We start from the raw sequence: 24,442 nt of genomic DNA on the forward strand, positions 1-24,442 counted from the left end.
ACAAAAATGGTCAGTATCACTGCCCCTACACATTACACAAATAAAAATAGAATGGCAGTTACACTTTAAGAAAATAATAGCCAGGTTCTGATTGGTTGCTGTGGTCAGACAGTTATGTTACATGAGGTCTAGAATATGTGTAAAGAATTCAAAGGCGATAGAGAGGCAATTGTGTGTCCGCAAGCTGACATACTTAGCGTATAAAGAGTTTATAAAGGTATAATCGGATATATTTCCATGGTGTCCAATCCTACGGACATGTACTTTGTGAATGCCTTCAGAATTCACAGAGAACTTCTGTTTTTATGAGATAATTGCATATATGAGTTCTACACTTGACGAGGCCACGCTTTTCCTATTTTTATACAGAAGTTGCATGTGCACATGGAAGCCACTTCCAGAAGACTGCATTTCTATGTGCCTGAGGGTGAAACAGTCACTAATATGACAAGACATTGTGGGAGATTCTGCCCATAGCAATCAATCAGATTCCAAATTTAATTTTTACAAAGTAGCTAAGGGCAACTAAGCCAGTTTTCCTTTACACCAGTTTTGATAAATCTCCCCCATTGTGTTGTATACCATTAAAACATCATCAAACTGAAGAAAGGGAATCTCTACATGAAAAGAATAAAATGCCCGCCATTTCAATTAGTATAGAACCTTTTAGCTGTTGAGAGCCGTTTTGCATAAAGTCATCAATACAAAACATTTACAGGAACGAAAAGTTTTGGTCTTTGTGCATTAATTATAATAAATATGCTTCAGTCCTCAATGATTCCTTGAAGGGGTTAGCAGATTTGGTAGAATTATACAAAGGTTTTACAGACAAACATACAATTTTTCTAGTTTTATAATCGTACTGCTGAAAAAGGTGCAGATGAGGAAGTCAGGACCAAAAAATGCCCAAAGAGAATAAAAGGTAAATTCAAAAAATCACAAGAAGCAAAAAGTCAGGCTTTGGGTTGTGGAGAAGGCAACAAAGGTGAACTGGGCAGGATTACACGTGTCCTGCTTCCTGTGCTCATACTAATGACGGTTTTATGTGTTGTAGCCCTGGTCTATTACCATCAGGTACTGATGCCACAGAGCAGCTCTATCGATTGGCACGAATTGTGGTTTTAGTTTATTTCCTGATGGATTGCAGCATGCAGGGTCTGATGCTCTCCAGGGTTTGCCGTTTGAGGCATGTTCACTCACAGGTGTCCAGTAAAGCAGAGGAATAGCAGTACATGGATGAATAGTAGGTAAACGGAGAAGAGAAGGGGGGCCTTGGTGCGAGAACACAAGAAAAACCGAAGAAATCTCCGTAAAGACGAGCTTCGTGTCTGTTGAAGTTAAGAAACAGAAGGGAATAATGAAGAACCACAATATATGAACATTTCTTTTGGTAAGCATTACATAAAATGAATATTTACACACTAATACAAAAGTATGGAAAAGGCCTGTAAGGTAGCACTTAAAGGGGTTGTTCCACGAAAAAATATTCTAGAGTTTTCAAGCCAGCACCTGGATCCGAATACTTTTATAATTGCATGTAATGAAAAATGTTGCTGTATACGTATCTGTATAGTGGTACCTGCTCTTTGTTCTTTTTCTTATTTCTTTGACCAGCTCACTGAGAAGGCCGCACATGCTCAGTTACATCCTTCAACTGCCTCCTGAGCTGTGATGGGGAAAGAGCAGCAGCCCCCTATATACTATATACCCCATAGCTATCCTTATATACTGTATAACCGCTTCTCCCTGCACTGCCTGTAGTGAGGGCTTACCGCTCAGTCAGGAATCGCTCCCGGCGGCTGGTTCATTAGTCAGAACGCCGGGAGGGCAGGGGGAAGTTTTAGGGAGGGATTGCATTATATTTACAAAAAAGGGGAAATGTATAATCTATTTTACCACATAAGGCTCCTGTGCCCACCAGGCTGTGAGTGAGCAGGGCAGACAGAGGCCATCTCTCTTATGCTGATAGAAGACGGATGTCCCTTAGCAACATTCATTTGAAAGAGTGCTGCTAAGGGATGTTTCAGCCAGTTTTCTACCACAAATAAACGTTTTCCCTAAATAAAGTAGAATACAAAAATGTTCCCCGTCACTGCAGTTACTCTTTAACCCAGCAGCGGATACTGTCCTTTAAACAGATTATGCTGACTGAAGCATGAGTCACCAATATTTAATGCTGGAGATTTCTTGTACAAGTCATTCTAACTGAGAAAGCCAGTTCAATGACTAGCGAAACGTCTTCAAGTCTAGTTGCTCTGACCTATTAGTACTGATACACTTCATACTTTTCCTCTTTTTGGATACACTTCTGGCTTTGGTCCCAAAAAAAAAAAAAAAAAAAAAAAAAAAATATGTTAAGAGCCAGCACATTTTTTATTAGATTTAATACCTACCTTAACACTTGCAGTTCCATGGGTTTCAATTAGCAATGACAGCTCATGTGGCGCCGAGTCCTGAGAAGTTGACCAGTCATGTGGTCTAAGCCTAAAATAGGGTGACAAGACATGATATATGAAGATATTGGACAGCTCATAACCATCACATTTATGGACGTCTATGGTTTTTCTATAGTTCTAATAAGGTTTTATACGTTTCCATAGTCTTCGATGTATCCTTACAACTGATATTAACATTCATGTTTATTTGCTGTAACTAGTCAGCATAACCTATAACAGATAGTGTGCAGGCCACCGTTTGATCACCACTGTTTATATATTAGCAACTTAACAGGGTTGTCCAAGTTCAAATAAAAATGGTTAAAATGTCAGGTAATGGGTTAAAACAATTACAAATTATACTTACAATTCAAACCCCTCAGTTCCAGTGCTGCTAAATAATAAAGCAGCACAGTACAAGGCATATAAAAGATAGGCGCAGCAACATCAGGTCAGGCTTAATTGACACTTTTGTCAAGTGTTCACAAAAGATCACCTACTGACCCTTAACTGTATATGCCATACAGGGGTGTAGCTATAGGGGGTGCAGAGGTAGCAGTTACTACCAGGCCCAGGAGCCCAAAGACCCTTGTGCTGCATAAGAAGACACCGGTATTATAGAAAGGGCATGCTGGTCAAGTTACACATCTGGCTGGAGGGAAGGGGTTAGGTCAAGAATTTGGTATGGGGGAGGAAGTGGCATTTCAATTTTTGCCTCCGGCACCACGAAGGCTATGTGCTCCCCTGCCCCTGGCCACAAAGCACTGAGGAAAGGGGGGGCCCCAAGCTGAACTCTCGCACCAGGGCCCATAAGCCTTTAACTACGCCCCTGATGCCATAGGTCAATAAGATCGCGATATCTCCGATTTGGAAGAAACATTTTCTTATAATTCCTTCACTTGAAGAGGATGTTGTTTTTTTTTAAAGAATTAATTCAAATATCTTTTCAGGAGCTATGGTGTTCAACTTCAAACTTTAGCTTGGTTATCAAATCTCAATATTGAGGCAGTGGATAAATGTACGACTTTTGCCATCCTGGACTTCTCAGTTACTACTGAGCAGAACTTTGCCACTAGAAAATGGATGAATAAAGCTTGGTTGACCAGAACCATGAGACGAAGGGGCTAACAGAAATAAAACGGATATTAAAATGAAGCCGTCAAAAAATTTAAATCAGGTTATTTATTTATTTTATAATAAACCTGGGTTTAAGTGATTTCTGGTGTTTTTTGTTGGTCTATATATGTAGCCATGTACAAAAATCTACAAGTTTCTATAATGGTCAATAGCGAAGACACAAGGAAATTGATATTTACTCAGATCTGCAATGGTAGATTTTTTTCTATAAACTTCTACACATCAAAATTGCAGTTGCAGAACTCCATGCACTTAGAACTCACGCACGTGGCTGTATTTTGCGTCCACGTCTGATCCACACTTTTTCAGGGATCACACGTGGACCCATTTATTTCTTTTGGGTCGTGTTCTGTCCACATCTGGGGACTGGTCCACAAATGATAGAACATGTCCTATTTTTGTCCATTTTGTGAAAAAGAATATGCACTTCTATTTGAAAATAAGGCATGCATATGGCTAGTATTCCTATTTTGCGGATCCACGGTTTGCGGACTGCAAAATACATATGGCTGCATTTACTCACCGGTTTAGATTTTCTTCCAGCTCCTGAATCCTGCACTCTGATATTTGGCGCTCCTCTCTCAGCTGTTGCTCCAGGACTGATCTCACTTGTTCTTGCTCAGTATTCTGCTGCTTTAATCCCAAATACCTGTATATACAGACATATGCACTAAAATGATAAGAAAAGCACTACACACAACTTCCAACCACTTTTCAGAATGACAGGAAAGAAGCAATACTGCGGTCATCTATTGCCACATCAAACCTCTGAAATGAAAAAATGTATTAAAGCTGATATTACTGAAAAGGTGATTGCTCTTCCCTTATTCCTTTCACAGTGGACTGGTTTTTTGGCGTAGTTTGTTGTCGCGATTCCTTACAACCAGCAACCTGATTGCTGGACAAAGTATATACACCTCCCACTATACAACAGTCACAAAATGAATAAACCAAAATAAAATAAAACAATGGAGCGGAGAATAGGGGTGAGCTGCAGTACCAAGCACAGTGACAACCACATGTACAGAGCTCCAGCCACCTTCATACAGTTCCTCAGCAGGCGTCGTGGGAGTTGGACCCCCACCCCCCCTTTTCTAGGAATAAGCCATTAATATTTAAAGGAGTTCTCCGGGAAAGATAACAATGAAAATACTGAAAAAACATGTTATTACAAAAAAACCTCTTAAATGCTTTTAATTATTTTATAATTAGGGATGAGCGAATTTCATATTCTGAAATTCGTTTTGTGTTGTGGTATTAACTGAATTGCGTTATGGATTCCGTTACCATGGACCATAACACAATTGCCTTTAGAGGCATTCCGTTATTCATTATGTCATAATAGAAGTCTATGGCCTACATAACGGATCCGTCTGGTTTACGTTATGCTGGAGACCTCTCCTGCATAACGTAAACCAGAAGGATCCGTTATGCAGGCCATAGACTTCTATTATGATGTAATGCCTCATGGAATTGCGTTATGGTCCATGGTAACGGAATCCATAACGCAATTCAGTAAATACCACAACAAGAACCAAAAATCTCATCCCCATTTATAATGGCTCATTTAGTCTAGGGGACAATCAGTGGAGGATCTAAAATGGCAGCTCTTAGATTTATGATCATAAAATCCGTCCTTCTCGTGACACTGCAGGACGGCCGGTGTGAGAAAGCAGAGCACAGAGCCCTATGTAAGTCTGTCGATATAAACACTGTAAAGCTGTATATTATGTGCAGAGAACAGCTGAGATAATGCTCCGCTGTGTCCCTGTGCTTCAGAAAGCAGTTTTCCTCAGCCCGTACTCGCCAGGCTGAAGTGTTTTGTAATGACGCCCCTCCCCCTACAGCAGCGTATCTGGTCCTCATTCCTACCCTTCAGCCTCCGAGTACGGGATGAGGTAAACTCCCTTCTGAAGCACAGGGACACAGCGGAGCAGTTATCTCAGCTGTCATCTGCACATAATGTACAGCTTCACAGTGCCGAGACCGGCAGACTTTACATAGTGTCAGGAGAAGGACGAATTTTGTGATCATAAATCTTAGAGCCGCCATTTTAGCTCATTCACTGATTGTCCCCTAGACTAAACGAGCTCTTCTAAATAATTAAAGGCATTTAAGAGTTTATTTATAATAACGTTTTTTCAGTATCTTTCCAGGAGAAGCCCTTTAAGGAAGATCTGTCACCATTCCTGACATGTCTGTTTTAGTAAATAAGGATTCGGGAGCCTCTTTTCATATACCTCCATGTCGTTCCGTTCCTTTAGTTATCCTCAACTAGGCATTACCAGTTGGGGGGGGTGTCCCTGCACAGTCTCACAGTGGCAGCACTGATTGGACAGTTCTAGTAGCAGAACAAAAGAGTTCTATGAAAAGATGCTCCAGAGTTATTATTACATGGGGAATGCAAGTAGTTACTAAAACAGACATGTTGGGAGCGGTGACAGGTCCTCTTTAAATTGGTTAGATAGCAACCTTTCTTCAGTTAATTACATAAAGTACAGTCCTGTATATCTCCGATACATATTACATGTGCAACTAAAAACTCAAAAAACGACCCACCTTTCCTGGAGTTCCAAGAGTTGCTGATCTGCTTCCATTGGTGGTTCCTTTTTCTCCTGTGGGGCTCCAGGGGCAGAATCAGTTGTTGGCAAGGTTTCCTGCCATAGACAAACTTTCTATGAATACAGATTTTTTTTACCACAAAGTTTGGTAATTACCCCCCACCCCCATACACATTCGATTATCTACCCTGCCAGCATCCATCTAATGTATATGGGCTGCTAATGAAAATTACATTATTAGTACATTTACATCCTCGTCATAGAGATTTACTGGCTATGGCTGGAATACCCCTGTAACAATATGGCTGCGGATCAATATGGGTCCTGCCCCTGTTCAGCCCTGTTAGACTGTGAGAATTAGCGGCATTCATTTACAGTTTGCCTCCACTCTTGACGAGTTTTGCGTTGGTGCTCCTTTGAAGGACTATGGGGGAGAGTTACTAAGACCAGTGTTTTGTATGACGGTCTTAATCTGTGCTACGCTGGCGTGCAATTAATAGGAGGCGCATCTCGGGCCACCCATGCTGCAGAACTGAAATCTGCGTCAGCCAGAAACTAGAGTACATTTCAGGTGCAATGTATGCTAGGTTTCGGGTGCACTCATTGTGAAATGTGTCAGACTTGCGCCAAAACTTGTGACTTTTCAACCCCAGAAAACTGGCAAAGAAGCTTCATAAATCTCCCCCTATTTTATTTTTACCAAGTTCTTTTGCTGCAATTCCTGAAGCTGTCGTTCAAGAGATGAAGATCGACTGGTAGCATCTCGTAGTTGCTGGTTGCTTCCACGCAATTGTATAGATAAAGCATTTTTCTCCTCAAATATCTGAGAAAACTGTAAAGAAAAAAAAAAACACACTATAAAGAGGAATTTAAGGGAATACATGGGCACAGCAGCATAATAGTTCCCAGAAAGAGTTTTTTGGCGATTATATTGGAGTGTTTCTGCCTCAAAATCAGCTCCAAGAAACACCTCAAAACTGCCTCCCATTCCTTTCAATTAGGAAGCAGCACATTTTTTTTATTTTAACACGTGTAAAAACTAAGTGCGAAAAAAAAGATGCAACATGCCCTAGCTTGGGGCAGAATCAGCCAAGAATCTCTTATTGAAATGAATGGGAAGAATAAAAAAAAAAACATCTCTATGTGGCACAGATATGCTTCAAAAATCTCAAGCTAAAAATTCTGATTTCTATTGGTTAAATTTTTTTTTTTAATTAACTCCTTGCAGTCACACCTGCGTCACGTGCTAGGGCCATACATACGTTACAGACTGCAATGAACTGGAATGCATTTCAACAACCAGAGTACTTTCATAGCTGACCTTTGAGTTCAGTTGCTGGATTCGGTGTTCCTTGAGGTGCACCTGTTTAAGTGTTTCACTGAGCTGAGTATGTAAGTTTTGCACTTCTGTCTGCACCTTTTGTAGTTCTTCACCCGATTTGCTGTCTTCATTATTAGAGATCTGAAAGATAAATCCCATGAAAACTTAAACAATTCTTTGCTAGATGGGGTACTTCTAGGGACACTCGAGATAAAACATAGACAGAGTTATGCCTAGCACTGCTGGTGACAAGCTGATGTAACACGTGACCTCTGAGGCCAGTAATTGGTCAGAGCAGTCCCAAAATCAAGCAAATGCTGGTCCAGCCGGGACTGGAAGCAGCGTCATGGGAATGGAAGGACGACAGGTGAGCCGTTTTCTTTGGCCACAGGTTATGACCATTGGGGATGTCAACTCCTAGGCCGGACAACCCCTAATAGTTTAACAGTCATCAATTCATAGTGTCTGTTATCGTTCAATTTAATTGTTCTTTGTTCACTGCCAATTTCTACAAACACGGAGTCCAAAAGTATATATTTCTAAGTGGTTCAGGGTACTTGGACTAGTAAGGACAAATCAGGGAGATTTATCAAAACTGGTGCGAAAGGAAAACTGACAGTCCATGACAACCTATCAGATTGATACTTTCATTTTCCAAAGCAGCTCCGAAAAATGAAAGGTGGAATCTGATTGGTTGCCATGGGTATCTAAGCCAGTTCTCCATCACACTAGTTTGATAAATCTCCACCTGATGAATCTTCCAGATCTCTTCTGTTGCTTAACAAAACAATCCTACCCTAAAAGCTACATGCACACGACACACCACATAGTACTCTACTATATATAATGGTCACCACATAGCACTCTAGTATGTATAATAGTCCCCCATCTTCCCTAGTGTTGACAGATTCTTTAAAAAAATAAAAAAATCTCTCGTTGGCCACAAGCAATCCCAGGAATCCTCGTTCTGCACTGAATGCGGCAGGACCTAGTTGGGAGCATCAGGTCCTGCTGCCTCTAGTACGGAGCAAGTATTCCCTCATGTGCAAGTGGTGAAGTTTTAACCCCTGAAAAGGTCCCTTTTTTGCACAGTGTTTTTGTTTTTAATGGCCGTTAAAAACAGTGGTATTAATTTCAATCCGTCTGGCCGTGATACGACATGTCAAAAGAAATCCTGAGGGTTCACTGTATTTGTGATGTAAGCAGCACCACACTGCAATCTTTGGCTGTGTAATGTGTCTTATTTCAAGGTTTTATCCTTGTATAGAGTACTCCTTTTCCATTCCTTGGATCCCCATTGTCACCTGTATTCTATTTCAATCTCAGTAAAACTATTTGTGAACAGTCTCCAACAATGGCTATGGTTGCGTGTCTAACAGTTTTGACTTTCAGCTCTTAAATCATTAATACTTTGTATTTGCTTTCCTTTACTGCACAATTACTTGAGCATAATTCTTCGTCAGTCTCCAACATTACTTTTCCTCCATTTTCGATACCTTGGATTTTTAGGTCTACTCTTGTCCATAAGGCTACAGCTACTCTATTTGTTAATGTGAATACTGTTACTCTGTGACAGGTTTAATACTGTACCTTTGTTTCTCTTTGGGAAGGACTCTGCAAACTCCTTTCAACTTCTTTGCGTGGGGTCTTCAAGGTGCCTTGCAGCCTACTGTGATCTTCCTGCAGATTACCCATTGTTTTGGACATGTTTTGCAGCTGTGTCTGTGAGGTGTGAAGTTCAGATGCCATTCTTGTTATTTCTTCTTCCCTAGCTTGTAAAGTTTTAGTAAGATCTTTGAGCTCTATTTTTAATGTGTATTGCTGTTCGTCGCTTTCTGATAACATGGTACTGAGACGGTCCTTTTCTGTCTTCACGGCACTGAGCTCTGTATCCAGGACAGATACGTCCATCAGTTGCTCCTGAAGTCTTTGTATCTCTTCTTGAGCTAAATCATGACTGTCCTGCAAAGACCTCATTGAGCCTTTAAATGCCTGGAGCTGAGCTTTAAGACCAGCTATTTCTTCATTTGCAGTTAGCAACCTCTGTTCAGATTCCATTAGATCTCTTGCAAGTTCAGCTACTCGTTCCTCTGCCGTCTCGGTCTCATTACGCAAGATTCCAGTATCATGCTGCATGCTCTGCAACTTCTTACTCAGTTCATCTTCTGCGCTCTTCACTCTCTGTTCTGCTTCTACCTGTATGCGAGAACTTTCTTCTTGAACATGAACCAGTTCCTTCTGCATCTGCATCAATTGATCTTTCAAAATCTGCATCTCTTCCTTCGCCTGCTTAAGCTGATTTTCTTGGGTCCCAATTTCAGCTTGCAGTTGAGATACATTGAGTTTTAGGTTATTAACCTCTTCCAGTAACCTCTGCTTTTCTAACTTGCTTTCATCTAGCTCCTGTTGTAAAATCTCTCGTTGGCCTTTTTCTTGGACCAACTGCTGCTCTTGGTTACTTTGCTCATGTCTTAGTTTTTCAATCTCCTGCAATTTTTCACCCAGGAGCTGTTTCAGTTGGGAGTCCTTCAATGAAATAAGCTCTTTCAAGTCATCCCGGTAGCGAGTTAGCTGAGCATTCAATTTAGCATTTTGTGCATTTAAGTCATCAGTACGACTACGCAACAGTCTTAATTCTTCACATAGCGTATTGCTCTCTGCTGCTGCCTCTTGAATTAGGCCATCTTTGGCAAGAATTGCATCAAGATGCCGTTGCTCTAACTGTTGATAGTCACTCAAAACGCGTTCTCGCTCCTCCTGTAGTGAGCACATAGACTTGGTGAAGGACTCCAGCTGGCCTTTACTTCGGTCAAACTCTTCTTGTGCAGCTTTTAATTGAGTTTTTAATTCTTCTATTTGGTCTTGCATGTCTAGTCTCCCCCTCTCACTTTCTTTGAGTCTATCTTCTAGTGTTCTGCATTCAATAGCATGCACATCTTGCAGTTCACTAACTGCTTTACTCACAGCTTCATCACGAGAATTTAACAACTGCACCACATCTTGCTCCTTCTGCTCCAGGTCTCTGTGTAACTGTTCTATAAGTGATTTGGAAGCCTGTAGATCACTCTGAATCTGCTCATTGTGCAACTTCCAGTTTTGGACCTCTGCCTCTAAGCTTTTTACTGATTCCAGCAGATTCTCATTTTCAGATTTAATCTGGTTCACTTCTATCTCAAGAGCATCCAGCTGATTACGCCTATCATTTGCTTCCTGAGTGCGCAATCTCAGTTCCTGCTGACAAGCACTTTGCCTCTTCTGCTCTTCCTCCAAAGAGGATGAAAGAATTGCTTTCTCTTCCAACAGAGAATCTTTCAATTTTAGGTGGGCTTCTGCTTCAGTCTGCCCGCTTATGACAAGTTCCTTATTTTCTGTTTGAAGTCTGAAACAAATACATAAAACAAAAAGGGATAAGTAGAATATACAGTATTGTACAAAAGTTTTAGGTACTGTAGGTGTGGAAAAAATGCTGCAAAGTAAGAAGGCATTTTGTTAATTGATGAAAATAAGCAAAGTGAATGAATAAAAAAGGAAATCTCTTCATGCTGCAGAATAAATTTGTAACCAATCAGACTCCTCCATGATGGATAAGTATCTGCCTGTATACCTTCAAGGAGGCGTCTAATTGGCTCTAAATTTATTGCCAATGACCCAAAACATACAGCCAGTCATTAAAGGGGTTATCCAAGACTATAAAAATGTCTCCCATACGCCGAGCCCCTCACAATGAATATACTTAATTGGCTCCCTGCGCCGCTTCTGGGCCCCGCCGATGCAGATTCTCCCCGTGCGCAGATGAAAACATCCGGGGGGGGGGGAAGAGTAGCCAATGGCAGGCGGGGACAAGCCTCCTTAGCGTCACCCACGATGCTAGGGAGGCTCGTCCCTGCCTGCCATTGGCTGATCCCCCGACACTGGATTTTATCCGCGCATGGGGAGAAGCAGCAGCGGCGGTGCGGGGACCAGGAGCGGCACAGGGAGCAGGGTAAGTATATTCACTCTGAAGGGCCTGGCATATGGGGGACATTTTTACAGTCTTGGATAACCCCCTTTAACTCCTTAAGGACACAGCCTTATTTCACCATAAGGACCAGGCCACTTTTTGCAAATCTGACAAGTGTCACTTTAAGTGGTGATAACTTTAAAACGCTTTGACTTATCCAGGCCATTCTGAGATTGTTTTTTCGTCACATATTGAACTTCATGACACTAGTAAAATGGAGTAAAAAAAAAATCTTTTTTATTTATAAAAAAAAAAATACCAAATTTGAAAAAATTTGCAAATTTCCAAGTTTCAATTTCTCTACTTCCATAATACATATTAATACCTACAAAAATAGTAATTACTTTACATTCCCCATATGTCTACTTCATGTTAGGATCATTTTGGGAATGACATTATTTTTGGGGGACGTTACAAGGCTTAGAGGTTTAGAAGTAAATCTTGAAATTTCTCAGAAATTTTCAAAAACCAACTTTTTAAGGACCAGTTCAGGTCTGAAGTCACTTTGTGAGGCTTACATAATAGAAACCACCCAAAAATGACCCCATTCTAGAGACTACACCCCTCAAGGTATTCAAAACTGATTTTACAAACGTTGTTAACCCTTTAGGTGTTGCACAAGATTTAATGGAAAATAGAGATACAATTTCAAAATTTCACTTTTTTGGCAGATTTTCCATTTTAATTTTTTTTTTCCAGTTACAAAGCAAGGGTTAACAGCCAAACAAAACTCAATATTTATGGCCCTTATTCTGTAGTTTACAGAAACACCCCATATGTGGTCGTAAACTGCTGTACGGGCACACGGCAGGGCGCAGAAGGAAAGGAATGCCATACGGTTTTTGGAAGGCAGATTTTGCTGGACTGTTTTTTTTTACACCATGTCCCATTTGAAGCCCCCCTGATGCACCCCTAGAGTAGAAACTCCAAAAAAGTGACCCCTATTTTAGAAACTACGGGATAGGGTGGAAGTTTTGTTGGTACTAGTTTAGGGTACATATGATTTTTGGTTGCTCTATATTACACTTTTTGTGAGGCAAGGTTTTGTTATTTACAACATTCATCTGACAGGTTAGATCATGTGGTATTTTTATAGAGCAGGTTGTCACGGACGCGGCGATACCTAATATGTATACAATTTTTTTATTTATGTAAGTTTTACACAATGATTTCATTTTTGAAACAAACAAAAAAAAAAATCAATGTTTTAGTGTCTCCATAGTCTGAGAGCCATAGTTTTTTCAGTTTTTGGGCGATTATCTTAGGTAGGGTCTCATTTTTTGTGGGATGAGATGACGATTTGATTGGCACTATTTTGAGGTGCATATGATTTTTTGGGGGAAAACTTTATTTTTTTTACTTTATTTTTTTGTCCCACTTTGGGACTACAACTTTTGGGGGTCTAATCCTTTACAATGCATTCCAATACTTCTGGAATGCATTGGCTGTATGAGTAATACTGTGTGTATTACTCATACAGCTTCCGGCCTGTGAGATCCAGGGGGATGGATCTCACAGGCTCGTCACCGGAAGGCAGCGCAGATGCCTCAGGAAGGCATCGCGCTGCCTTTCATGCCATCGGGTCCCCCCTACAGCCCCATGGGGACCCGATGGCACCGCCCGCACCATAAAAAGCCGCAAACCGCAGGTCTGAATTGACCTGCGGTTTGCGGCGATATGAGGGGGGGTCACGGGATCCCCCAGCGCATTTAGCCGAGGTGCCTGCTCAATGATTTGAGCAGGCACTGGTTTCCGATCACCGCCCGCCGGTGATCGGAAATACACAGGGCGTACAGGTACGTCCTGTGTCCTTAAGTACCAGGACATCAGGGAGTACCTGTACACCCTGTGTCCTGAAGAGGTTAAGGCGGGTTCACATAATGTTTTATGCCTCCGTTTGACATATCCTGCAAGTCCGGTAAAAAATGTATACTTTATTTTTTTCCTACAATGGAACTCTATGGTGAATGGATGCCACTGTATGGCATCAGTCTGAGGCATCTGTTTAACGTATACGTTAAACGGATGGGAAAACGTGATGTGAACCCACCCTAAGAACTATCTTCAGAGTTTGAGACATCCGTTTAACGTATATGTTTATTGTATACGTTAAACAGATGGGAAAAAAGTGATGTGAACCCACCCTAAGAACTATCTTAAGGGTAAAGTAAAGCAAAGAGTCCTCGAAGGGATGGTATGGCCTCCACAGAGCCCTAATCTCAACATCAAGTCTGTCTGGGATTTTACCTAGCCTACATGCACAGAAGATCTCTGGTTAGTTCTCCAAGATGTTTGAAATAATCTCCTAGCTGATGTACCTAGAACAGTGATGGTGAACCTTTTACAGACAGAGTGCCCAAACTGCAACCCAAAACCCACTTATTTATCGCAAAGTTCCAACACGGCAATTTACCCTGAATACTACAGTCCAATATAGAATATCTTCCATATACTTTATTATTCAGCTATAATAGCCTGCCTACATTTAATTCGCTGTCTGTGCTGTTCATAGTGCTCCTTGCGCTGATGAATGGCAGAAAAAGTCTAAGGCATATCGGTACATCATCGATTTTTTTTCAGTGTGCGGGTGCCCACAGAGAGGGCTCTGAGTGCCGCCTCTGGCAGTCGTGCCATAGGTTCGCCATCACTGACCTAGAAGAATTGATGCTGTTTTGAAGGCAGAGGGTGGTCACACTGCATAATGATTTGATTTACATTTCTCTTTTGTTCATTCACTTTGCATTTTGTCCATTGATAAAAATAAACTATTAACATTTCTATCTTTTGAAAGCACTCTTACTTTGCAGCATTTTTCCACATCTGACTAATACCTTTGCACAGTATGTTTCAGGGACAATCTACATATGTCAGGAATCAGAAGGACAATCATACCTGGTTACCTCAACCTTACATTCTTCAAGCTGTGATGTTATATGCAGTAGTTCATTTTTAAGATCCAAACAAACTTTCTCCTTGTCATTTAGGTCAATGTCCTTTTTCTGCATTGCATTAGTAAATGTCTCACTCCACTTTTTGGACTCCTCTATAACACGGTCTCTATCATTTTGCAAAGAACACATGCTTCGAGTAAAGGCTGCAAGCTTAGCTATATTTTGATTTAAGTTGCCTTGTAAGTCCTTGAATTCCTGGTCCTTTTCATTCATACGGCTTTGTAAGTTCACAATAGATGCCTCAAGGTATTCTTTTTCTTGTTGCAGTGCATGTATTTTCTCCTTTAAATTAACCATTTGTTTCCCATCTTTGTCTCTCTCTATTTCAAGTCTTCTTTCCATATCTTCCTCTTTCCTTTTCAGCATTTCTGTTGTATTTTCAGTTATTGTCCGCATTTCGTCCTTTAGTTTCAGGTTTTCAGCTAGGACCCTTGCTGCCTCACTCTGTGTGTCATCAAGCAGAACACGAGAAGATGCTAGATCATTCTGAGCCTTGTTTGTGTCCTCCATTGCTTTCATTAGTCTATCATTAGAGATTAGTTTTTCTTTTTCACACTTATTGTGCTCAAATTCTAGAGCTTTTATTGTCCTTTCCAAACTACTGATACTCTCCTGATATTTTATGCAATCTTTCTGCAAGTGTCGAACTTCTTGCTGCTTCTCTTTGAGCAACTCCTGAAGCTCCTTTGACTGGGATTTCCCACCTTTTGCACTCCGATTTGCAGATTTTAACTTTTCCACATACTCCTTTTGTGCCTCTGACAGAGCTTCAATCTTCTGCCTTTCCATCTGTCGTTTTTCCTCCTCTAACTGGAGTTTAAGGTTTCTTAACTCTTTTTGCAGGCTGTCATTTTTTACTTGCAAATCCATAGCATCTTGCTGGAAATTACCAATGCTTCCATTGAGCTCAGCCATCTGGTTCATTAGCCTTTCTTCTAGCTCATCCTTCTCAAGTTCAATGGCATTTTTCTGCCTGTTAACTTCACCCAGGTCACCAACAGCTATCTGATATTTCTTTTCAAGCTCTACATTTTCTATTTCCATATTAGTAACCCTACTTTGTAAATCTGTCAGCTGAGTCTTCAAGCTAAGCTTATCACCTATCAAAGCCTTTATTTCTCCATCCATACGCTCTATTTCATTTTGCTTCATCATGATATCACTTTCTAGCTTCCTGATCAGTTCTTTCATTTGTAGATTTTCCTCTAAGGCTTCTTGTTGTTGGTTTATCTCATATTTTGAAGCCAGCTCTACAGATGCCTGTTGTTCTTCAATTACCTCTTCAGTTTCTGGAAGTTGTGCACAAGCCGTCTCAACCTTACTTTCAATAACGACATCTTCGTGTATTTCAGATGTATGCTCCAGCTGACTCATTTGTACACGAGACTCAAGATTATGTAACTGGACTCTTAACAATTCTATTTCTTGAGCTACCATATCTTTTTCAGACTTTATCTGTTTTAACTTAAGTGTTAGGCTATGGTTTTCTGAGTGGACCTTACTAATCTCTTCTTTTAGTCTGGAATTTTCTGCATCAGTTGCATTACACTTCTGCTCCCCCACTGCTGGTTGCAATTCTCCCCTTAATCTTTCATTTTCTTCTTCCAATTCAAGTATTTTTTGCTGCTTAGACTTAGCAAATTTCCTCATTTTTTCTTTCATATTTTCAATGTCTTGTTCTGCCTCCTCCAGTTGATTCTCTACTTGTTTCTTTTCAGTCTCCACACTTTTTATTTTACTAAATAACTCTTGCTTTTCCTGTCTCACCGTTTCTACTGCACGCTTCATCCTATCCGTTTCATTGCTCACATTCTCATAAGACTGTAGTAGTGTCTCATACTCCTTCTGCAAGTCTGTAAGTTTTTCTTGCAACTCAGATAGCTGAGAATTTTGAGACAACTTCAAGGATTCCAATTCTTTCCTTAAATCAGCTTTATCTTGTGTTATACTGTCCAAAGCAAGTTTTAGGCTTTCACATGAAGCTTCCAAATTTTGGTTTTCCAATAAACGTTTGTCAATTTCAGCAATAAGCTGGCCTCTCTCTACTTTCTGAGCAGATACTTTCTGAAGCAATGTATCTTTGTCAACATTTAGTTGGTTAACCAAACCCTCCGAGAGCTGTAGTTTGTTGGACAGGTCAACCTTAAGATTCATAACAGTGTCCAATTCTAGTTTCAAAGCCTTTTTTTCTTTCAGTGCTTCTTTTCTAGAGATCAGTGCAGCCTGAAGCTTTCTTTGAAGCTGTTGCTTGCCCTTTGCTTCCGCCACCTCTTCTTCCTGCTTATTTTGCGATTCGAGAGATTGCATTTCAAGTCTTCTGTGGTGTGCTTCATACTCTTTAGTCTGAACCTCTAGCTGAGATTTAAGGGACAATATAACATCAGCTTTCTCGACCAACAACATATTTCCATTCTTAAGAGATACATTTACAACTTCCAAATCCTGGTGAAGTTGTCCAATCTCCTCTTTCTTCCTCATTAATTCCTCCTTTAAATTCCTGATTGTAACTTCATTTAGTTGAGATATTTCCTGGTTATGGCTTTCCAGTTCTGCTTTCAGTGTGGATGCCTGCATTTCTAAATTCAAATTTTTCTCTCTCTCATTTTGTAGTTCTCTAGTTAATTGGTCTATGCTATCCTGCAGATGTGTAATCCCTTCCAAATGGCCCTTTATTTTATCTTCTAGTTGTAAAGCATTTAATTCCAGTTCATTTTTCTGGGACTGAAGGACTTCGATCTGCATTTCGTGGTTTTTAACTGTCAAATCCAAAATGGCTGACCTGTCAGCCACAGGGCCCTCCATGCCTGCAGATGAAAAATCTACCCATTCCTTTCCCCAATGTGATTCTTCAGAATTCTCCTGTGAAATAGATATGGAAATAAGATGTTCAGATATATTACTATTTTGTGGCTTTCCTGATATACATGGCCTTAAATTTTGTGTATCTCTTTCTTCAAGGACTACTTCATCAGTCTGATGTTCCCTTCGATTTAATTGTAGTTTTTCATACTTTTCTTGCAATAAATTAAATTCTTCTTTCTGCTGCTTTAGCTGTTCACGATGGTGGCGGTCTTTTTCTTGTGCCTTTTTAATGGTATCTCTGCGAGAGTTCAAAACCTCCTGAACTTTTTTCTGCAAGATCTCTTTGTCTTGCTCAAGAGTTGCGATTCGGTTTTCAAGTTGAATTCTTGTCTCGTTAATCTCAGCATTTACTGCATCTGACAGAGGAGATTCTGCTGAAGGTCTCTCTGTCTGCTCACTTTTTAAAGACTCAATCTGTTTTGATTTCTCTCTTAGCTCTAAAGTTAATTCTTCAATCAAGTTCTGAAACTGCTCATTAGCTGCACTTTTTTCAGCCAGTTCTTTACGACAAGTTTCCAGGTCAGATTCTCTTTCATTCAGTTGCTGTTTTAGACCATCTTCGATGATGCTTTGTTCAGATACCTCTTCAACAAGGGATTTTACATCCGGATCAACACTGCTAGTAAAGTCTTTGGCTTGGTTCACTGCACGGTTAACAGTTTGTTTCTCTAGTTTAGAGATTTTGCGATTCAGCTCTTTTTTGCTAACTAGTGAGGCTTGTAACTTTCTTTTCAGCTGCTCAATCTCTTTTTTATGATCTTCTAGTTGAGCCTGAAGTTCCCCTTTTTCATTTAATTCTACCTCATGTTCTGATTTGTTTAGGTAAGCCTGTAACTGACACTCTAATGCAGTCTTTTCACGTTGCAAACTATCAATTACTTCCAAACTACTCTGTTGTTGTTCCGTTAGGAGTTGCAGCTGCTGTACATAGTTATTCATTTGAGTATCTAACTGAATATGCAGCTCTTCAAATTCCTTCTGTTTCTTCAAGAGTTCATTTTTCTGATCTTGTAATTTTATCTGCAGCACTTCTCGCTCTTCCTGGGCAAATTTAATAATTTCCTGGCTCTCGGAATGCTTCAATTTTACAGTTTCCAACTGACTGTTCAACTCACCAAGCTCACTCTGAACAGATTCAAACATTTCCTGAAAGTGACATTTCTCTTTAGCTACCTTTTCTATTTGTAAATGTATTTCTATATTTTCTGTTCTCAATGCCTGTAGTAATTCTTCACCCTCCCCTTGATCCTGGATGGTTGAGTTCAGCTGTTCCTTCAGGGTTTTTATCTGCTTACTCATGGAATATTTCTCCTCATTTAGAAGTACCACCTTATCAGAAAAGCTGAGGCTTATCTCTTCAACTTGTCGATCCTTCTCTGAAATGGATTCTTGAAGGCCTTGAATTTCTATAGTTTTTTGTGAAAGCAGTTCTTGAAGTAAGACTTTTTCACGCTCATTATTTGCAAGTTCCTCAGACAGTCTCACCTCTTTATTTTGACTAAGGCCAAGTATCTCCTTTAGGCTTTCCATGTGTCGTTCCTTCTCTTCCAACTGGTTTTCTTGTAGCTTTGAAAGTTCACTCCGCTCAGACAGTAGAATATTCATATGGTCTAGATCTTTCTGTAAAGCGGTGATCTTTAAGTCTTTAGACTTGGACTCATTTTCCAAACTCTTTAATTGTTCTAAAAGTATATTTTGGCTTTCATAGTCAGTCAGTTGTTGATTTTCAATCTCCAAACGTTCAATTGATGCCTGCACTTTTTGAGCTGTAGTCTGTTCATTTACAAGTGTCTCAAACTTTAATGAGATTTGCGCCTTCTCAGATGTTATAGTCTCAATTTGATTTTGGAGCTCAGCAACTGTATTTTTCAATGAAATAATTTCATTATCTTTGTCTGCATTAATACTCTGGTATTTGAGATCAGAAGAGTCATGTGTCTGGATGTACGTGTCAGCTTCCTCTGATATATATTTACTCTTTTCTATGGCCTGCTCATTGAGTGCACTTGGTTCATTTAGATTTCCTTCCACCGGCAGTTCTCCTTTCAGCTTATTAATTTCTTCCTGAGTATCTAGTAGGTCCATCATGAGGATAGACAGTTGCTTCTCCTTTAAATCTTCAATGGCAACATCAAGAACAAGCTCTTGAGATACTAAATTTGTCTGTACATTCAAAATAGTGGACTGCAACACCTTAAAAGAAAAAAAGGGAATGGTCATAATGTAGATAACTGAAGATTACATATAAACTGTCTTTGCATATATATTTCCAACTTGAAAACAGCAGAAACCAAAATTCACAAGCATTCAAGCCCAGTAGTTACAGATTGTACCTCACCTGGTGACTCGCTACTGATTCCTGATAACTTCCTGTAGATATGGCATCAGAATCTTCACCTACAAAGTAAGATTGTTTAACAGTACATTTTAGAATGTCAACTTTACCTCAGTCTTTAGTCAAGTACTAATAAACTACACGGTGTTATTTTTGTGTTGTATATTTAATATTGTGTTAGAACAGAGGTATGAATGCCCCAAATCTAAGACAGTGTAAATATAAACGGTGAAAATGGTGGTAAAAGAAGTGCAATGTCTGTACTAATTGTCAGGAAGATAGCAAGAAAAGGGAATATAAGAAATAGCGTAACAGAGTGAAAATATTGTGCTGCAAACAGGGCTTATTTGTAGTCTGTAACTTAGGAAATATACTGTATTTTTCGCTTTATAAGACGCACCTAGGTTTTTGAGGAGGAAATTAAGAAAAACAAAAATATATATATTTGGAACCAAATAGTGTGCTTTTGGAGGGTTTTGAACTAATGGGGGTCTGTAAATGGGGGATCTGTGGAGGACAAACTGATACGCGGGATCTCTGGATGACAGTTTTTTTTTTTGGGGGGGGAGGGGGGGGGATCTCTGGATGCCACACTGTTATGTGACTATAACACCCATCATCCTAAAGAATGTACCAATGTACTGTATGTACTCTGCATTGGTGTATTCTTAAAGATCAGGGGGATTATAATTCCATTAAATATAAACTCTGCTCAGGGACTGTACCAATATTGGCTTGTGTTTATATTAAATAGGACTATAACCCCCCGCCATCCATAGGAATCCACCCATATACTGCAATACATGGGTGTATTCCTATGGATGGCAGGGGGGGAAGATTTAAGTCACTTTTAATATAAACACTGTCCAAGGACTGTTCTGTAATTCTCAGGTGTTTATATTAAATATGACTAAGCCCCCTCGTCCATAGGAAATGGAATTCACCCATGTACTGTAGGGGGGGGGGGGAGTTAGTCATATTTAACACGCATTTCATTTTTATACTGGCCCGAGCTGCACTCAGCCAGGGCATAGGGCAATATAGCGCCACAGAAACATCATCCCTTTCTCTCTCTCACAGCAGAAGCAACGGAGTGGAGCTCTGCAGCAGCACTCCTGGTACGATGGGAGGAAGGTAGTAAGCTGATTGGTGGAGGCGGAAGAGCAGCAGCAGTTCCCGCTGGAGCTCACCACCAATCAGTGCAGCGTACAGGCGCCAGTGCAGAGGAGAAGGTGAAGTGCACTCCTCTATTCTTCTCCCCTGCTCTGGAGCGGCTCTGGCATCTATGTGGTAAGGACGTGTGGGCTGGCGGTTGCAGTTTAGCATTCAGTGAATCAGCCAGCCCGCCCTATGGTTAAAGTCACAGACTCAGGAGCAGGCTTAGTGAAAGCTCCTAAGATCCTGAAATAGTGCCAGCCATCTTGATTTTCAGCACATTCACTTTATAAGACGCACTGACTTTTCACCCCACTTTGGAGGGGGGAAAAAATGTGTCTTATAAAGCAAAAAATACAGTATGTCATTATAGGAGCTGTATACATAAAAGTTGAATATTCTTTATTAAGACTATTCTTTAAGTGAAAAAAATTTAAACTTCACTGAATACTAATTAATCGTGTACAGACTGGGTAAAGTATATAAATATATATCACTGACCAGTATTTTACCCTTAAAACTTCACTTTTAACGATAACATCAAAACAATATATAATATACCCACGTCAGAAAACAAAAATAAACATAATTAAATGGAGGTACTTAATCACAAGATGGGACTGATAATCAGTTTGATGACATACACTTATTACCACAGATGTGGTTTCTTACAGTACTGTGGGCTTCAGTAGTAGAGGGATTAATTCCACCACATAGCTCAGTGTAGATCACTTGAATAACGGTGGTTCAGCTTGTATTCCACAATTGTCCAAATATTTTCCAAGTGTTGAAAGAAAATACAGATTATTGTTGTACACAGTCCGCTTTTAGGCATCGGGATTCTATCCCTATATTACTATGCTGTCCCTGCCTAAAAGCGTAGTAATCTCCCCGAAAGGGGCGGCCCCACTTATGAGTAGCTGTGCCCTCACCTCGAAGTCCCTACCTGTCAAAAGATTCCCAGTCACAGTGATGCCTTGTCTTTCAAACAATCGCCCATAGTTGTGAAAAAAACTCCAATTTCCAAAAAGCCCCGCAGCGGCCGTGGGTCAGTATATTCATTGGCCATTCATCTTATTGGTGCCATTGTGCAATTTTTATACTTTGGTCCCCTGATGAACCTATACATTCAACTGGGGGAAATGCGTTGGGTATGTGGGTATATTATATATTTTTAGAGGTCATCATTAAAAGTGAAGTTTTAAGGGTAAAATACTATTCGTCAAGTGCCTTCATTTTGTATTTTAGGTTCAATGAAGTAATAAAAAAAAGTTACCATTTTACTAAGCATCTCACCTGTTTGCAAGTCCTTTTCACCACTTGCTGGATCCTCTCGAGTTAATTCCTGTCCACTAAGATTTTCAGATTCCACATTACTCTGCTCTAGCCGTTTTTTCACAAGCTGTTGTCCTTCTTGCAATGTATTTATCTCAGTCTCAGCTTCCCTTATTCTTTCCACCTCCTTTCTCATCCTCTCCAATTCACTTATTATTTTCTGCCCTCTTTCAATCTCTTCTTTCACATGATCAAATTCCTCAAGGGAATCCTTCACTCTTTTTAGTTCTTCCTTCATTCTGGACAACTTGTCTTGCCTTTTTTTACCCTTTTCTAACTCAGTTTTCAAACCTTCAATTTCCATATTATGTTCATCATGTTCATTTCTATTGTGTGTATCTTGCTCACCTCCTTCCGCTTTAACCAACAACTCTTCATTAGATTCCTTCAACCTTTCCAGCTCAACGTGCATCTGGGTTTGGGTTTCTTTCTGCTGTTCCAATTCTGCTTTTACACGCTGCAACTCCTCCTGGGCACTATTTGCCTTCTCAAAATCTGCTCTTAGTTGCTGCAACTCCTCCTGGGCACCCTTCTGCTTTTCAAGCTGTTCTCTTAGTTGCTGCAACTCCTCCTGAACACCTTTCTCAAGCTCTTCTTTTAGTTGCTGCAACTCCTCCTGGGCACCCTTCTGCTTTTCGAGCTGTTCTCTTAGTTGCTGCAACTCCTCCTGGGCACTATTTGCCTTCTCAAACTCTGCTCTTAGTTGCTGCAACTCCTCCTGGGCACCCTTCTGCTTTTCAAGCTGTTCTCTTAGTTGCTGCAACTCCTCCTGGGCACTATTTGCCTTCTCAAACTCTGCTCTTAGTTGCTGCAACTCCTCCTGGGCACCCTTCTGCTTTTCCAGCTGTTCTCTTAGTTGCTGCAACTCCTCCTGAACACCTTTCTCAAGCTCTTCTTTTAGTTGCGGCGAATCCTCCTGGGCACCCTTCTGCTTTTCCAGCTCTTCTCTTAGTTGCTGTAACTCCTCCTGGGTACCCTTCTCTCTTTCAAGCTGTGCTCTTAGCTGCTGAAACTCCTCCTGGTCACCCTTCGCCTTCTCAAGTTCTGCTCTTAGTTGCTGTAACTCCACCTGGGTACCCTTCTCTCTTTCAAGCTCTGCTCTTAATTGCTGCAACTCCTCCTGGGCACCCTCTTCATTTTCAAGCTCTGGTCTTAATTGCTGTAACTCTGCCTGAGCTCCTTTTTCTTTCTCCAGCTCTGCTCTTAATCTTTCTAGCTCCTCTTGTGCGCCTAGTAGTTCTACTCGGATTTGTTCCAAATCTGGCTGTGGTGTAGAGCCCAGTTGCAGTTTTGCATTCTCCAGTTGGGATTTCAGACATTCTATTTCACTTGCTGCATCTTTATCTTTATCAAGAGCTTCCTGTAACTGCTGGCATAAAATATCTTTCTCCTCCACTATGCCTTTGTACAATGCAGCCTGTTGAGAACTTTCTTTTTGTTCAACATCTAGAGATTCTTGCAGAGACATCAATTCTTTTTCCATCTCGCGAAACTGCTCTGACAGAACCTATGAAGGATGGATGATGAGTGGGCCTTACAATGTACCAGACTATGACAAATGTAAAAAGTAATGTATATAATAAGCTTATGCATAAGCAATATAACAGCAAATAAGGCTTAGGTCACATCTGTGTTTGGAAGTTTCAGTAGCGCTATCCAGCATATGTGACAGAAGGAATAGCACAGCCTGCAGTGCTACTCTTGCTCTCAAAAAGACCCAAACCTAGACAAATCCCATTTAAGTTATTGGGCTCTTTGTCCATCTGTATCCACTAGCAAACAGATTTGTCAAAGCGCCATGATTTATGTAATGTATGGAAGCTATGAGGCTGGTGTAAAGAGGCACAAAAAAAAAAATCCTGAAAGCCTTATAAGTTATGCACAGCATATGAATGATTTTGTAGAAAGATAATATGGATTTAAGAAAAAAACAAAACATAGTTATACTTTCTGTGCACTGAAATTACACGAAGCCTCACAACCATATGTATTTTGTGGTCCGTGTGCTTTCCACATCTGTATGTCCGTTCTGCAAAAACATGTCCTATACTTGGCCGCAAAATGCAGACCACAGACCCATTGAAGTCAATGGGTCCACAAAGAAAACTGATGCAACAAGCATGTCACACAGACGTCATCTGTATTTTGCAAACCGCAAAATACATACGGTTGTGTGATAAGGCCTAAGACTTAGACTAAAAATTAGACTATCGTGCAAAAGTTCATTTATTTCCGTAATGCAACTTAAAAGGAATTGCATTAATGCAACTTAAAATTAGAATATTGTGAAAAGGTTCAATATTTTCGGCTCAAAGTGTCACACTCTAGTCAGCTAATTAATCCGTACCCC

The 24,442-nt window shown here is 40.4% G+C and overlaps 1 protein-coding gene across 2 annotated transcripts in view; it reads right to left on the reverse strand.

Moving 5' to 3' along the window:
* Nucleotides 1-308: 308 nt before the first annotated feature.
* LOC120985565 (golgin subfamily B member 1-like) overlaps nucleotides 309-24,442 on the reverse strand; it is a 46,973-nt gene continuing 22,839 nt past the window's right edge. Inside the window, exons 7-17 of one of the 2 annotated variants that reach the window (XM_040413582.1) lie at nucleotides 22,775-23,599; nucleotides 22,054-22,576; nucleotides 19,606-19,664; nucleotides 14,347-19,460; nucleotides 9,045-10,833; nucleotides 7,455-7,595; nucleotides 6,834-6,965; nucleotides 6,132-6,229; nucleotides 4,096-4,221; nucleotides 2,394-2,484; nucleotides 309-1,328 (exon numbers count right to left, since the gene is read on the reverse strand). In XM_040413582.1, coding sequence (XP_040269516.1) covers nucleotides 1,197-1,328; nucleotides 2,394-2,484; nucleotides 4,096-4,221; nucleotides 6,132-6,229; nucleotides 6,834-6,965; nucleotides 7,455-7,595; nucleotides 9,045-10,833; nucleotides 14,347-19,460; nucleotides 19,606-19,664; nucleotides 22,054-22,576; nucleotides 22,775-23,599 — 9,030 coding nt within the window. In that variant the 3' untranslated portion in view covers nucleotides 309-1,196. Of the gene's footprint in view, nucleotides 1,329-2,393; nucleotides 2,485-4,095; nucleotides 4,222-6,131; nucleotides 6,230-6,833; nucleotides 6,966-7,454; nucleotides 7,596-9,044; nucleotides 10,834-14,346; nucleotides 19,461-19,605; nucleotides 19,665-22,053; nucleotides 23,600-24,442 lie in introns of both variants that reach the window. The other variant, XM_040413581.1, reaches the window with a different exon arrangement.

The sequence above is a fragment of the Bufo bufo genome, chromosome 1, assembly GCF_905171765.1.
Source record: "Bufo bufo chromosome 1, aBufBuf1.1, whole genome shotgun sequence".
NCBI lineage: Eukaryota > Metazoa > Chordata > Amphibia > Anura > Bufonidae > Bufo > Bufo bufo.